The following is a 17702-nucleotide window of genomic DNA, read 5'->3' as shown; positions in this document are numbered from 1 at the left end:
GTCTATTTCTCTCATTCATTCATTCATTTATTTATTTATTTTTGGCCACACAGCATGGCTTGTGGGATCTCAGTTCCCTGACCAGGGACTGAACGCGGGCCCTGGCAGTGAAAGTGCCAAGTCCTAACCACTGGACTGCCAGAGAATTCCCTATTCCTCCTTTTAACTTAGGACTCTACAAGATCTGATATCTATCTCTTGAGCCTTACATCATGCCTCTTGAGCCTTACATCATGCCTCTTATTTTCTATGCTTCAGTCACATAGCCCTTCTTCGAATTCCTTAAAAAGTTAGGTTATTTCCCTCCTCAGGGCTTCTGCACACATGTTCCATTTGCTTAGTTAACCGCACCACCCCCCCTTTTTTCCTGACATCTTCGAATAGGTTATAAGTCCTAATAAAAGTACTCACAGCATGTTGTAGGTACACTTCACAGAGTGTATCTCAATAGAAATGATACCTACTTATGTAATTATTTAACATCTGTCCCTTGTCAAACTAGGAGGTCCTTAAATGGCAGGAACTATAGCTGCCTTGCTCAGGCTGCAGTCCTAATACTTAGCTAAGTAAGTACCCAGTCATAATCATGCTCAATAAATATTTGTTGAATGAATGAATAAAGTGTGGACTTAAAGAGATCAGGTAAAGTGAGATGACTTAGCAGTATTTATTATGTAGCAATAATTCTGATTTTGTGGTTCTTTGGCCTTAGATTTTTGAGGAATATGGATAAATCTGGGCCCATACCTAGCACACATCTAGCTTAAATATGGGAACAATACAAACAAACCCTTGCTATAACTAACAGGGGAGCAGGAGAGCTAGGGCTATACAGTATTCTTAAATAAGCAAACAAATCATTATTTTACACTACTTTGTGCAATTCACTGATTAAAGTGTTGAAGGAAATACAAAGTCAGATTCCTGACTTCAATAAGCTTACTTTCATTTAGAAAAATGAGACACATTTACATGGAAAGAAAATTGTTAACTAGGTACTCATCAATAAGGGCAAAGTAAGGACAATATGGCCCATAACAAGTAAAGGAGGAAGGGTAGAGTAGTGATCCAGAGCCTTAGCTGCATATTTAAATCACCTGGAAAACATTTTAAAAATACTGTTGCTCAGGTCTCACCTCTACACATTCTGATTTAATTGAGTTGGTGTTGGGCTCTGGGCATTGGTATTTTTTTAATAGCTCCGTAGGCAGCTCTAGCATACAATCTGGGTTGAGAACCACTGATTTAAGGAGAGAAGAAGTAGCTTTACTGAAGAGTTAGTATATAAAATGTTTCTTAAAAGATAGGTGAAATCTGGATAGGCAAAAAGGAGTGAGAATGTTCACATAGGGATTAGGAGTAAGAAACAAAATGGGAAAGCATAAAGTGTGTATGGGGATGGAGGACTATTAATGAGTAGACAGATCATTATGGCTGAAGCAAAGTGTTGACACAAGGGGATAGTAGAAAATACCTTGCATTTTTATCCTCTAGGTACTGGGTGCTACTAACATTTTTGCAATATTATTGACCTGATCAGAGGAGTATTCTGCCACAAAAGTCTAGAGATAAGTTGATAAACTCCTGTATTAGGTGGCAGCTGTAAAAATGGAAGCATTGAAGAGATAACAAGAGGGATGAATCAGTAAGATTTTTTTGGCAAAGCCGTAAGTGACATGATAAAAAGAATTTAAAGTCACACTGATAATAATAGAAACACTATCATAAAGACAAATCTTGATTCTTTCTCTAAACTCCTTTAGCCCTCAAATGTAAACATCCATCATTAGCAGTCATCCTAGTTCTAACATTAGGGCTTATCTTTTTTTTCCTTAGAAAGAAAATAATAAATACATTTTAATGCAGTAATCTCTGAAAATGGAGTTGAGACCTAAATAAAAAAAAAACTGATTTTAAGTAACAAATTGCTAATCCATTCCACCCTAAAGAATTAATTATTACCTTCATAATTTGATGGTTAAAGAATATTACGCTAAAATTTTTTATTTTGAAGCAGATCATAAGACATCTCTAAATCAAGCTCCTTTAGTTTAGAATAACAGTAGCTATTTCTATATCATACCTTGTATTTGGTCATGGTGCTAAAATGATTATTCCGAAAGAACACACAAAGTTCTCCTTCCTGAACCGTTGAAGTTAGTTCACATAATCCATGGTATGTCAGTTGAGTGGCTGTGTTATTTAGAAACTGCTCAGCTACAAAGCCTAGGAACCAATGCATAATATTAGATGGAAGAATAATTTCAAAATTTTAAAGTTTTTCTATTTACATTGTGTTCCAATTATGAAGAAAGGCCAATCAAAATAAGACTCCTCCTACTATAACATGATGGCCCTAAATTGCCTAAATTGGAGATTTTTTTTCTAATTCTGCGATGGAAGATGTGTCTATAGACATTTCCAGGCTAAAGAAACAGTTATCTGAAATTCTTTTTATCAATAAATGTATTTACTTATACCACACCTTCTTCCGCAAAGGATTTCATGCGCCTTGCAATAGAAGAAACACACACAATAAAACTAAAACCCAAAAAAACAATAAGAAGGTAAGGGTTAGCAAAAGTCAACAACTACTTCCCCAATGGATAGGTGTTTAGAAATTAAAAGTAGCCTCAAGAAATTGAGTTGCTTAAGATTTTGACAAAGATCCCAGATAATTTTCAGTTCACAAACTGCTCAATTCTTGCCTTAAAACTAAAAGTAGGCATAAGACTGAACAGAAAACAGTGGGGTAACTGATAACATTTTTATCCTAATCTCCTCCAACATATGCTACTCATTATGTAGATATACCAAGTTCAGAAATAGAAATCATCTCTTCTGTTTTCAAACATAATGAAATATAAAGAAACCTTCTGGGGTTTAATTTAAAAGCTATACATACAGTTGATCCTCATTATTCACACGGGTTCATATATGCTAATTTGCCTACTATCTAAAATTTATAACTCCAAAAATCAATACTTGTTGCACTTTCAGGGTCATTCCTGAATATGTGCAAAGCAGCAAAAAAATTGAGTCACCCAACACACACATTCCCCACTGAAGTCAAAATAGGCAACAGTGTGTCACCTTCTTGTTTCAGCTCTCATACTGTGAACAAATTCATTTTCACATTCTATATAATGCCACATTTATCACATTTTGTGAAATTTTTGTGCTTCTTTGGAGTGATTTTTACTGTGTAAAATGGCCCCCAAGCATAATGCTGAAGCTAGTAGTGTTCCTAAGCACACAAAGGTTGTGATGTGCCTTATAGAGACAATGCGTATTTTTGCAGCTTCAGCCGGGCATGAAGCTGTTGGATATGAGTTTAATGTTACTGAATCAATAATATATATTAAACAAGGTGTCTCTAAGTGGCATGGACTTATATATACTACCAAATGTAAAACAGATAGCTAGTGGGAAGCAGCCGCATAGCACAGGGAGATCAACTCCGTGCTTTGTGACCACCTAGGGGTGGGACAGGGAGGATAGCAGAAGATATGTGGATATATGTATATGTATATGTATAGCTGACTCACTTTGTTATAAAGCAGAAACTAACACACCATTGTAAAGCAATTATACTCCAATAAAGATGTTAAAAAAAAAATAAGGTGTCTCTCAACAGAAACACACGAAAAATAAGGTTATGTATTGGTAAGTTGATGAAAATCTTGTGACCAGAGGCTCACAGGAACCTAATGTTGTGTTTCCCCTATGAGCAGTGGTTTGGTATTCACTAATTCAGTGTTCACAGCAACTTTATGGAACATAACTATCAGTAATAATGAGAATCAGTTGTATAAATATTTTAAAAGCCTGTATTTCTTTCATTCTTCCTCTTCCTTCCTCCTTTTGCTCCCTTTCTTTAAAAAGGAATAGAGGGGAGGAGAATGCTCTAAAAAGTTTTGTAAGTGAGCAGGGAGGTGCAGATATAGGGAGTAAAGATGAATCTGTGTTAATAAACTGATGACTCAACAAAAATTTGAAAATAAACTTGGTAGAAACTTGGTAGGGCCAGAGGCAGCTGCCTGATATAGATTTATTCCACTCCCTCACTTTTAGTGTCAAGCCATAGCACTTCAAGCTGCAAAGTGGTTGTAAAAAGTTACCAATATATCACACTATTCCAAGGAATTGGTAATGTAGGATGGGAAGTACAAAAAGTTATACAGAAGGCCACAGCCAAAGGAAATTTATAGCTCATTTGCAACTTCCTGGCTTTATACATTTAGAAATAAGACCCCTCCTCAATTATTATCATTACTTTGCTAAATGCTAAGTTATTGAGTAGAATGTATTAGTTATATACTAAAGCATTTTCTCTTATATAGCATTTAAAAAGTAAGCGTTATGCCTGTGCTGAGAAGTACCTCTGCTGTCTATAATATCCATGTAACTAAACACTTCCTTCAGAAAGATGTTTCTAAATGTCCCTCCCATACCTCATTCATACAACATACTCTCTACAAAACCCTTTCAAAAAGATACAAAAATTCAGTGGAGATATAGCACAATGTTACTTTCATGTATGAAATTCAAAAATTTAATACTAGAAAAGTCTTTCTCAGCTGCTTGTTTCTAGAGAACAGGACATGGATTCAGAGAGAATAAGTGACTTGCTCAAGGACATAAAACTAGTTATGGCAAAGTGAAGACTGGAACTTAACCGGTATTAATTTATAAAATGTAGTGATTATCATAAATGCAAACTGAACTCTATTTCTCCCCAAACCATAGAGCATAGACTAATTTAGACTTAGAGAGAAAAATGTTTCCTAATTCTTCTACCAACTTGTAAACAGTGACACCTGTGTGATTTTAGTGGCATATTCAAAAGCCTAATCTAGTTTCAACTTTTCATAACTAAACAAATTATGGAGTTTCAAAACATAATATCAGAGATTACTTATTAATTACAAATGGCAAAGGGCATCTTTCCAACAACAAAAAATCTGGTAAATATCACCTTAATCCTATTTGAACATCACCAACAATGGGATAATCAGACATCACGTGCCACCTGATTTGATGCACTAGGAAAGACACAGTGTCGCCTATGTAGTATTCCCAAGGAAAATATATAACCCAAATCTACTAATGAGGAAACAATCAGATGAATCCAGATTGAGGACTATTCTATAAAACAACCAGCCTGGACTATAAAGAAAAGTAAATACCACAAAAGACCGAAAAGAAAAGAAAAGAAAAAAGGATAGGGATCTTCTGTTCTAGATTACAGGAGACTAAATTGATATGATAATTAAATGATACTTGATTGAAACTTACACTGAAAAAACTTAAAAGCTATAAGGGGCATTACTGGGACAACTGGGGAATTCTGAATATAAACAGTATATTAGATAATAGTATTGTATCAATGTTAAATTTCCTGAGATAACTGCATTGTGATTACATAGGAAAATTCTTTGTTCTTAAGAGACAAATATTGGAGAGTTAATGGATAAAGTGCTATAATATTTGCAATTAATTGTCACGATTTAGGAAAAAAATTGTGTGTGTGTGTGAATACAGAAAGTAAAAATTCAATATGCTAATAATTGGTGAATTTAGATGAAACATATATATGTACAAATATGTATATAGATACATATATTCATTGTGCTATTCCAATTTTATGGGTTTGAGTTTTTCCAAAATAAAGAGAAAAGGAAATCAATATTATTTAATCAAAAATAATATGAACTCAAACTATAATCTTCAGCGTTTATGGCACATAATAAAAGCTCAGTAAGTGAGCTCAAATAAGTGAATATGCTGGAATAATTTCCTTAAGCATATTTTTTTTTACCTAGAAACAATTGTTAAAGAAGAAATTATTCCTGAGAGATCTACTGGAATTAAATGACCAGTTAGCATGAAGTCTGGAAACTGGTACTGTGTTATTTTTTTCCTTGTTGATTTCTGCTGCCATGCCACAACCCATCGTTATAACTTGATTCAAAAAAGTATTAATATCCAAAAGAGGTAGCAAGTAATAAATATTCTATGTACATGTAAAACTTCTGTACTTTTACTTACAAGGTATTGCCACCAGAAAAAAATAAATGTTCTCTGAAAGAAGTTGAAAGAATATCTAATTCTATTTGACTATTAACTAAATAATATTTCTTTTTCATCAAAAAAGAATGATAGTAAACATATTTCTTGTATTCTGCACCTTATGGAGATGAAATATTTGAATTTTTAAAAAATCATCTCAGACCAAAGTTTAATAATTTTTAATAAAGAAAGATTAGAAATAAACCACTTTGGGATATTTTATGATTCAGGAGGAAAGTTACAGTTGTAGGCTAAACAGAAAAAGAAAGCAGACTACTTTGGTTGAACAATATACCCAAGAAAATATGATGAAGAAAATGGAAAAAAAGCTAATTGCTATATTATATAAGAAAAAATGTCCATCGTGGCCTTTTATTTCCTTAATGATTTCATAGTGCCTTATACAAGTAGCCATTGGGATTGAATACTTATTTCAAGCAGACTACATATTTGTAATTTCTTATAAACAAAAAACGAGTTTAGCTTTTTAATTGTACTGAATTTCATATATAATTTTTCCTTGACTATGTATGGAAATATGATAAGCAGAATTTCACCATTATGAAATTTATATATCAAGGAATTAATCAGCTCTGATATATATTACCTGAAAATTCTATACCACTAAAGAGGAAGATTCCTACTTGCTTTTACCAAGATATTCTTCTCAAGTTATCAATTCTATACAAATTAGCTACAGTTTTTTATTATCCCAGGGATTCAACACCAGAGAAATAATAATAATAGTTGTAAAATCACGTTGAGAAAAAGGAGAAGTGATGAAGGGACTGTTTTTTGGTTGTTGTTCATTCTGCTAGTGTAATAAGTCCTACCCCTGTTACATTGCAGCCTAGCTTGGTGAAAATGCTGTCAACATTAGTGTTTCCCATAGCTTCTTACCTTATAAATATATTCATCCAAATATCACTTATTGGCTATCATTCCATCTGTTAACACTTTCTGGACCCTACTGTTCTCTCAATTACTATTGAATAGCATACTGAAAGTTACTGAGAAAGTAGGAATCCACAGATGGATACTTTCTTTATAGCCTGCTTTCTAAGAATATTTACAGTAATGAGAGCTTGGATAAAGAATGGAAAGTTCTAGTGAGGGGAATTTTGTCAACTGAGGGAAAACATTTTTTGTAACAACTTTTGTTGCTCCTCTCTCCCCTAAAATTTAAACTTTGCTGCCTTAGGTTGTAGTGAAAGAGGCGTCACACAAATCAATGATTAATATTGCTGAATATCTGTGTGTTTACTGCAAGTAAAAGACTAGATGAGCCTCAACTAACACACTGTGTATTTTCCTGCTACTGGCCTCTTGCATAAACATGTTAAACTTCTGGATAATTGAGTAGTGTAATTAGTTGGGTTCTTATTAATCAATATAGTATGAGATTCACATACACATCTTCTTTTATATGTTCTTAGGTGCTCTTGTAGTCACTTGGTTTTAATTTTTTAAAATGTAGTGACGATAATAAATTTTTATTATACCTCATGTGAAAGAACTGTGTGTCTGCTTCTCACGATTTCTCTTTCTTTTGTTAACACTTCAAACTGAGGAGAACAGCAGTCTCAGTATTTGTGTATATTTATGAAAAAGTGAAGTGGGTGATGGTGAAGTTATACCCAAATGCTATGGTTCCTGATAGCACTCTGGTTTCAAATCTGCTCTTCCCTTCACTGACTGGAACACAGCTTAAAAAACAAACAAACACACACACAAAAAACACTTCTATGCTGATGAATTTAGCAATTTTTAATTTTAGCTAAGGATTAGGGAAACTGATGATCAAAGGTGTACTCTGATCCAGAACAGAGCTTTAATATACTATATTGTACTGAAATATAAGGTCGAGCTCTACTAAAATGAACACTTGAGTACCATAATATACATCTCAGTCAACAGAAGTGTTCAAGATGAATTATAAAGTTCCCTCAGTACTCCCAAGTAATAACCCTTTTTTAAAAGAGTAATTATCAGTAACCCCTGGGTAACTGATTATATCAAAGATAGCAAGTGATTCCAAAGACTTTTATTAGAATCCAGGAGTGATTTTACAAAACAAATAAAAAGGGTTCTAGGAAAAACCTTTCACTGGTACCTCTATGAATAATTACTTCTTTTAATTCTCATAGGTAGAATCACTTTTATTTTTTAGAAGTTGTATTTAAGACATTTAAAAGACATTAAATTTTAAGACAAGTTACTTTGCCAAGAATAAGTCAGATAATAGCAACACTCACCCACCTTCACTAACCAGCTCACTGTTGTCTGACTGCTTACAAGAGATGATCTTCTCCACTAGCTGGTTGTAGCTGCAGTTACCAACAGCTTTTACAATGTCATCAATCTACAAAACAAATGACTGTCTCACTAATCATGATAAAATTAAAAACAATAACAAAGAAACCCATATAACTCTTGAGGGTTTTATTCTAATATAATACTAAATATAAAAGTATTACTTATGAAAAAAGAAAATCAGCACTAAAATTAACACCCAACAGTTTCCAGTTTTGTTTATGGTTCACAATAACATATTATGAACAATATTGCTTAGCCATATTTCAATTATGCAATAACTAATAAAATGGAATTAGTATATGCAATTTTATTTCTTAAGATTGTAAAGCAAGGCGGGCTTCCCTGGTGGCGCAGTGGTTAAGAATCCACCTGCCAATGCAGGGGACACGGGTTCGAGCCCTGGTCCAGGAAGATCCCACATGCGGTGGAGCAACTAAGCCTGTGCGCCACAGCTACCGAGTCTGCGCTCTAGAGCCCTCGAGCCACAACTATTGAGCCCGCTGGCCTAGAGCCCATGCGTTGCAACAAGGGAAGCCACTGCAATGAGAAGCCCGTGCACCGCAACAAAGAGTAGCCCCCCGCTCACCCCAACTAGAGAAAGCTCAACACAGCCAAAAATAAATAAAATAAAAATTTTAAAAATTTATAAAAAAGATTGTAAAGCAAGGCAAATCTAAAAGATGTTAATTTATGGGATAAACAGGGTTTCCCATTTTATTTGTTACTTAGTTTCTAGCATAGTGGAGATATGAGCAGACATAACTAATGTTATTTCCCTAAACAAAAGTTAATATATATTAATAAGAGAAAATATTTGCCTCATGATTCTTATTTGATCTTTGTCTGTAAAGGTACAGTAGAAAAATAAATTCAAAGTTTTAAGGTATAAGAAAATAAAATTGGGCATCTCTACTCTCCTTCCATATACTTTGCTTTTACTATTGAAGCAAAATAGATATCTGCTGTCTAAACTTACTTTGATTGCCCTCCCATCCCTAAAATATATTTATTTGTAAATTATTTACATGTACTTTATTAATTAATATATTAATTAACACAAATTAATACAATGAAATAAAAAATAAGAGAGGCCATGTTTTTTTTCCACATCCAAATGATCTTCATGAATATCTACTCTGAATACCACAAGAATTGACAGATCTGCACAATAGTAAGGACAGTGGTTTTCAAACTGGGAGCTTTTTAAAAAGCTAAAAGAATTCAAAACTCAAGTTGTTTCTCAAGTGCCTAAGTTTTCATTCCACTGCTGCCTAGCAAAATTTAAGAACAACTTCTCTAGGTTATAATTTTTTGTTGTTCCTGCAAAATTCAAGGATGGTAAAAGCCTCTTAACCATCCAAGTGGGACTGACGGTTGGCTGAAGATCAGTTAATTGAATAAATTAAAGCAGGAAACTGTGGAAAATGTTACATACATATCTTAAACAGTTCATGTTAGCTTAAAACACACAAATGTATTCACTTGTCAACCTTCTGATACGAAGCCAAATAAGGCCGTTTCTTTGAAAGTGGATCTTTTGGCTATGATTCTAGGTAAATGACACAAAAGAATATGCCTTTCAGTTTTCATTTATTTAAAATGAAAACTTAGACCCTTAAGAAGCAGTTTGAGAGCACAATCGCTTTAAATTTTCATTATTTTTTGTAACACCTTTACTGATTACAGCAATTTTCTTTAGTGACTCAACTTCATTGTCTTTCCAAAGAACTGAATTTTCAATCCTAAGGAATCCACAAAAATACACCTAGAATAATAAATACATGATCAATATATAAAAATCAGTTGTACTACTATAGACTATCAATGAAAAATACAAAGATTTCAAATTTCATAGGCAGGATCTCTACATTAATATTTCATTCAATTAATTCATTTGGATGCCTTTTATGCACTACTATGCACCAGGTGCTGTTAGAGAAACTGAAGACTCAGCAGTGAATAAAATAGATGGTCTATGCTTTCATAAAGTTTATATTCTAGAGAAAGGACAAACAATAAACCAAATAAGCAAAAATATAACATACTAGGTAGTTGTATGCAGTGGTATGCAGCTGTTCTTTGTTTCCATTGTACTATAGCATTCCACAGTATGAATATACTATCATACATTTATTCATTCATCTTTTGATGGCTATTCAAGTTGTTTTCAGTTCGGGGCGATGACAAATAATACTGCTATGAACGTTCCTGTACATTTATCCTGTTTCACAAATCTAGTTTCTCTAGGGAATTTGCCTTGTCAAATTCTTGAGTCTTATCCTCAACTTTACTAGATAACTCCAAACTGCTTTCCAAAGGAGGTAGTCAATTTACATTATCATTAGCATGGAATGAAAATTCTCTATACTGCATATCTTCTCCAATATTTAGTATTGTCAGACTTCTAAATGTCAGCCATTCTGATGGGTGTGTAGTCGTGTCTCATTTAGGTTTTAATTTGCATTTCCCTGATGACTAGTTCATACGTTCACTGGTCATTTGGGTATCCATTTTTGTGAAGTGTCTCTTCAAGTCCTTTTTGAAGAATTTTAGCTTTGTTAATCTTCTTTATTATATATTTACTTTCTATTTTAATACTTTTGCTCTTAAGATAGATATAAAGCTCATTAATTTTCAGTCTCATTATTCCTTAATATTCGATTTTAGGGCTTTAAAAACCCCTTTAAAAACTGTTTTAGCTAAAAAAAAAAAACTGTTTCAGCTAAATCTCACAAGTTTTGATATTTAGTTGTTGTGTAGTTTAAAATATACTTTAAGTTTCATTATGAATTTTTGATCCAGACAGTCTCTACTGTTTTTTCTGCTGATTTCTAGTTTAATTGCATTGTGGTCAGAGACTATTCTGTACTTCATATATTTTAAATCCTTAAGAATTTGTTGAGGGGCTTCCCTGGTGGCGCAGTGGTTGAGAATCTGCCTGCCAATGCAGGGGACACGGGTTCGAGCCCTGGTCTAGGAAGATCCCACATGCCGCGGAGCAACTGGGCCCGTGAGCCACAATTACTGAGCCTGCGCATCTGGAGCCTGTGCTCCACAACAAGAGAGGCCACGATAGTGAGAGGCCCGCGCACCGCGATGAAGAGTGGCCCCCGCTTCCCACAACTAGAGAAAGCCCTTGCACAGACACGAAGACCCAACACAGCCATAAATTAATTAATTAAAAAAAAAAAGATCTTTAAAAAAATTATTAGTTTATTTTAGACTGAGTTGGGTCTTTGTTGCTGCACATGGGCTTTCTCTAGTTGTGGCAAGTGGGGGCTACTCTTTGTTGTGGTACCTGGGCTTCTCATTTCAGTGGCTTCTCTCGTTGCAGAGCACAGGCTCTAGGCATGCGGGCTTCAGTAGTTGTGGCTCCGCCGCATGTGGGGTCTTCCTGGACCGAGGCTTGAACCCATGTCCCCTGCATTGGCAGGCGGATTCTTAACCACTGAGCCACCAGGGAAGGCCCCAATGCTGCTCTTAAAGAGTTAATTATCAATTAATAATGGAGAAACACCTTCCCGTGGCTGAACTATGGTGCCGGCCCACCATCCAGAAAATGACTGACATTTATTTGCAAGATAATTATTTGCAGTACACATAATCATAATACAAAGAACTAGCCAGTTCTAAGAGATATTTCACAGATACCTATGGATTTCAAATTTTGCCTTGTTCTTTTTTCTTTCTCAGCATCAGAATCCTTCTGTCACAAAACAAGTAAGTAAAATAGACAAAAAGCACAGCTCTCAGGCCGAAGAGTTTGAAAACCACTGTGTAGACCAGAAAAGTCTGATGAAAATTTTCTGTCCTATATTAGAGTACCTTTTTTTCTTTAAGCATATGAATTCAACTGTTTGCCAGGCAATATGTAGCTACACATACAGTCAGAGGGATGATCTGAGTCCAGTTTTTAAAAACTCAGGCTTAAGTTCCTTAGGTCATAAGTTCATCCTCCTCAAGAATCTAGGCTACCTGGCATTGCCATCTGCCAGGATCCAACATGACGCACCTTGGAGGTTTCAGATGCTGGATATGTTTAGACTTTTCAGTGATGTTCTCAGAGACAGAGTGCCAAAAAAAATACAGATGCCCTGCTTACAGTAAGCCACCCTTTCACTGCCCAGAATACCAGTTACTTCTACCAAAGGACAGGGATGAAGAAACACTACCAAATCCTTGCTATTATGATCTCTCCTCCCCTATACATAATGCATGCATGCATGTTTCATTCCATCAGTTAATCTCTATTGAGAACCTAATATGTTCCAGGCACTGTTCTTAACAATGAGAAATAAGAGCCCAGCTCTTATAAAACATACACTCAGACTTCCCTGGTGGCGCAGTGGTTAAGAATCCGCCTGCCAGTGCAGGGGACACGGGTTCGATCCCTGGTCCGGGAAGATCCCACATGCTGCAGAGCAGCTAAGCCCGTGCACCACAACTACTAAGCCTGCGCTCTAGAGCCCATGAGCCACAACTACTGAGCCTGCATGCCACAACTACTGAAGCCCACATGCCTAGAGCCAATGCTCTGCAACAAGAGAAGCCACCACAATGAGAAGTCTGCACACCGCAACGAAGAGTAGCCCCTGCTCGCTGCAACTAGAGAAAGACCATGCACAGCAATGAAGACGCAACGCAGCCAAAAAAATAATAATAATAAATGAAATAATCAATTAAAAAAAAACAAAAACATACACTCTACTGGGAGATGAGAGTCAATCAAGTTAATAAATAAATAATAATTCTAGATAATGACTGGGGGAAAAGAGGGTAACTCATTTCAACAAGGGAAGGCCTCTCTAACAAGGTGATATCTGATCTAAGACCTGAATAATGAGGAAGTAGAAATGGGGAGATCTGGGAGAACAATGTGTTAGGGTAGTAAAACAGTGCTCCACAGTGGGCAATCAGCTAGTACAAAAACCCGAGCTAGAAATGAGCTTGGTATGTCTGAAAAATAGAAAGGCAGCTGGTGTTGTTGGAGGGTAGTAAAAAGGTGGGAGAATTATGAGGTGAAGTTTGTCAGGAGGCAGAGTCTAGATCACGCAGTATATCATAAAAACTCTAATAAAGGGGCTTCCCTGGTGGCACAATGGTTGAGAATCTGCCTGCTAATGCGGGGACACGGGTTCGAGCCCTGGTCTGGGAGGATCCCACATGCCACAGAGCAACTAGGCCCATGAGCCACAGCTACTGAGCCTGCGCGTCTGGAGCCTGTGCTCCGCAACAAGAGAGGCCGCGATAGTGAGAGGCCCGCGCACCGCGATGAAGAGTGGCCCCCGCTTGCCACAACTAGAGAAAGCCCTCGCACAGAAACGAAGACCCAACACAGCAAAAATAAATTAATTAATTAATAAACTCCTACCCCCAACACTTCTTTAAAAAAAAAAAAAACTCTAATAAATATTTTGTATCTTATTTTAAAGAACAGAATAATGCCATTTGCAGCAACATAGATGGACCCAGAGATTGTCATATTGACTGAAGTAAGTCAGATAAAGACATATATCATATGATGTCACTTATATGTAGTATCTAAAAAAATGTTACAAATGCACTTATTTACAAAATAGAAATAAAGGACTTCCCTGGTAGTGCGGTGGTTAAGAATTCGCCTGCCAATGCAGGAGACATGGGTTCGAGCCCTGATCTGGGAAGACCCCACATGCCGTGGAGCAACTAAGCCCATGCGCCACAACTACTGAGCCTGTGTTCTGGAGCCTGCAAGCCACAACTACGGAGCCCATGTGCCGCAACTACTGAAGCCTGCATGCTCTAGGGCCTGCGTGCTACTGAAGCCTGCACGCCTACAGCCTGTGCTCCGCAACAAGAGAAGCCACTGCAATGAGAAGCCCGCGTGTGGGAACAGAGAGTAGCCCCCACTTGCCACAACTAGAGAAAGCCCACTCACAGCAATGAAGACCCAACACAGCCAAAAATAAATAAATAATAAAATTTAAAATAAACAGAAATAGAGTCACAGATGGAGAAAACAGACTTATGGTTACCAGGGGACAAAGTGGGGGGAGGGTTAAATTGGGAGATTGGGATTGACATATACACACTACTATATATAAAATAGATAACTAATAAGAACCTACTGTATAGCACAGGGAACTCTACTCAGTACTCTCTAATGGCCTATATGGGAAAAGAATCTAAAAAAGAGTGGATATATGTACATGTATAACTGATTCACTTTGCTTTACACCTGAAACCAACACAACATTGTAAATCAACTATACACCAATAAAAAGTAAAAAAAAAAAAAAAAAGATTTTGTATCTTATTTTAGTTACACTGGAGGCTTTTAAGGAAAAGGGTAGGACATAATTTAGAGGGTATATTTGATGGAACAAATAAAAACCAATATATATTTATTTATTGAATCCATACTGATTCACGTTGCTTTACACCTGAAACCAACACAACATTGTAAATCAACTATACACCAATAAAAAGTAAAAAAAAAAAAAAAAAAGATTTTGTATCTTATTTTAGTTACACTGGAGGCTTTTAAGGAAAAGGGTAGGGCGCATGGATAAAGGGGAGGGTTTATTTCACAAAGATCACTGTGACTGCCAAGACAATTCACTGGGGGGAAGAATAACCTTTTCAACAAATGGGGCTGGTACAACTGAATATCCACATGCAGAAGAATAACGTTGGATCCCTTCCCCAAACCATATATACAAATCAACTCAAAATGGATCATACTCCTAAATTAAGCACTAAAACTATATACTCTATACTTACATACTTTATATAAGTATACAAAGAACTCTTAGAACCCAGTAACAAAAAGACAAATAGCCCAATTAAAAATGGGCAAGAGATCTGCAGATATTTCTCTAAAGAAGATATACAAATGGCTCATAAGCACATGAAAAGATGATCAACATCATTAGTCATTAGAGAAATGCAAACAATCCACAATGAGATACAACTTTACACCTACTAGGATGGCTGTAATCAAAAAGATAGACAATAACAAGTGTTGATGAGGATGTGGACTCAGCTTTGCAGTTGGCCTCTAACTCCATGAAATTATAGTCAGAAGTCTTGGGCAGATTTAGCAGTCTGGAGGACTGTGCTCTTAACCTCACAATGTGGCTAATTTCATGTAAAAGCACAAAAATATAAGTATCAGAAAATATAAATCTAGATTAATTTGCCAAATTAATAGATTTTTACTATATTTGTGTTCATATAATTTAAGATTTTCTACTTACCTGAGGGTCCACTAGCCATCCATGGTACAAAGGAATATCAAGAAGATCAAATACTATGCATTCTGGTGTATATTCAAACACTCGAACACCAGTGAATTTTACATTTACATCCAAGCCTGTCTGTAGTTTGTGCAGTACTGCCATAGCATCACTCATATTCTGAAAAATAGAAAGGGGAAGAGAAAAAATAAGGAAAATCAAACAACAACAAAAAAGATATTTAAATGCAGGCACATTTACTACAAATTTTCCATTTTATCCAATTTATTCATTCCTTCAATTTTTATTATTAAGTACCTACTATGTGCCAGGCACTAGTATGAGATCTAATGATAAAATAGTGGATAAAACAAAGTTCCTAATCTCATGGAACTAACATTCTACTATGAGAGACAAATACATAAATTATAAAGTCAAGTATTAGTAAGAAAAATTGAACAGGATAAGGATGTACAGAGTGAGAGGGGTGAGGGACCTATTTTTAGACCAGGAAGTCCAAAGACAAAATTTCTAGTCAAAGAGGAAGGCCTCTTCCACTTCTAGGTATATTCCTAAAAGAATTGAAGAATTTAAAGCATCGTCTTGAAGAGATATGTGTACACCCATATTCATTGCAGCATTATTCACAACAGCCAAGAGGTGGAAGCAGCTCAAATGTCCATTAACAGATAAATGGATAAAGGGAACATAGTATACATATACAATGGAATATTATTCAGCCTTAAAAAAATAAAGAAGGAAATACTATTACATGCTGCAACATGGATGAAACTTGAGGACATTATGCTGAGTGAAATAAGGTGCTGCAAAAGAACAAATACTGTATGACTCCACTTATGTGAGATATCTAGAGTAGTCAAAATCATGGAAATAGAAAGTAGAATGGTAGTTGTCAGGAGCTGGAGGGAGGGAGATCTGGAGAGTTGCTCAACGAGTATAGAATTTTAGTTTTACAAGATGAAAATGTCCTAGAGATGTTATACAAGAATATAAATACAGTTAACACGACAAAACTATACACTTAAAGATGGTTAAGAGAGTAAATTTTATATTATGTTTTTTAACCACAATTTAAAAAAAAGAAAGAAAAAGAAATGAGCTATCAAGCCATGAACAGACATGGAGAAAATTTACACGTACATTACTAAGTGAAAGAAGCCAATCTGAAATATTACTAAGTGATTACTTAGTGATTACTAATTACTAAGTGATTACTTAGTGATTACTAATATCACATTACTAAGTGAAAGAAGCCAATCTGAAATATATTGTATGATTCCAAATGACACAGTGGGAAAAGGCAAAACGATGGAGACAGTAAAAAGATCAGTGGTTGCCAGGGGTTAGGAGGAGGGAGGGATGTACTGGCAGAGCACTGAGGACTTTTACGGCAGTGAAAACTATTCTGTAGGATACTATAAAGGTGGATACATGTCATTATACATTTCTCAAAACCCAAAGAAAGTATAAACACCAAGAGTGAACCCTAATGTAAACTATGGACTTTGGGTAATAATTATGTATCAATGTAAATGGTGGGAGATGAAGTCTGAGATAAAGGCTGGATCACAAAGACTTGTTGGTCAAATTAAAGAGTCGTTCTGTCCACAACAGTTTTCTCAATAAACACGGTCATATAAGTGCGTAATGAAGACTATTTTAAAACATGTTTTTCTAAACGTTTTAATATATTAAATATGGACATAATTTAGAGGGTATATTTGATGGAACAAATAAAAACCAATATATAAAATTTGATAAAATTTTATTGAATCCCTACTGTTAATCAGACACTGTGCTACACACTAAAGATATAAAACAGGAGCAGACTATAGCCTACTGGAGGGCTTATAGTAGAAAGAGTGAACATGAAATAAATCCTTTTATATTAAAATTAGGGACTCTCACTGAAATCTCAGATGGACAAATTTAGGTCATAATAACAAAGTTCTGTTTTACCAATTAACTTATAAAATTCCATGCTAAGAGACTATACAGAGTGAAAACAAATTATTCAAATGTTTTAAATTTATGAATGAAGAATTTATAACAGGATAACACTGTTATATACTCTTT

General features: G+C 35.3%; 1 protein-coding gene across 1 annotated transcript in view; it reads right to left on the bottom strand.

Moving 5' to 3' along the window:
* The window catches only part of MINDY2 (MINDY lysine 48 deubiquitinase 2), a 74309-nt gene that overhangs the window by 23384 nt on the left and 33223 nt on the right, over positions 1-17702 (bottom strand). The window contains 3 exon segments of the mRNA XM_033851741.2: positions 2084-2226; positions 8332-8434; positions 15627-15785. Of these exon segments, the coding sequence (XP_033707632.1) occupies positions 2084-2226; positions 8332-8434; positions 15627-15785 (405 nt within the window).

This window comes from Tursiops truncatus, chromosome 2 (genome assembly GCF_011762595.2).
Source record: "Tursiops truncatus isolate mTurTru1 chromosome 2, mTurTru1.mat.Y, whole genome shotgun sequence".
Classification (NCBI taxonomy): Eukaryota; Metazoa; Chordata; class Mammalia; order Artiodactyla; family Delphinidae; genus Tursiops; species Tursiops truncatus.
The sequence above is the reverse complement of the archived record's forward strand: the minus strand, read 5'-3'. Positions and strand labels throughout refer to the sequence as shown.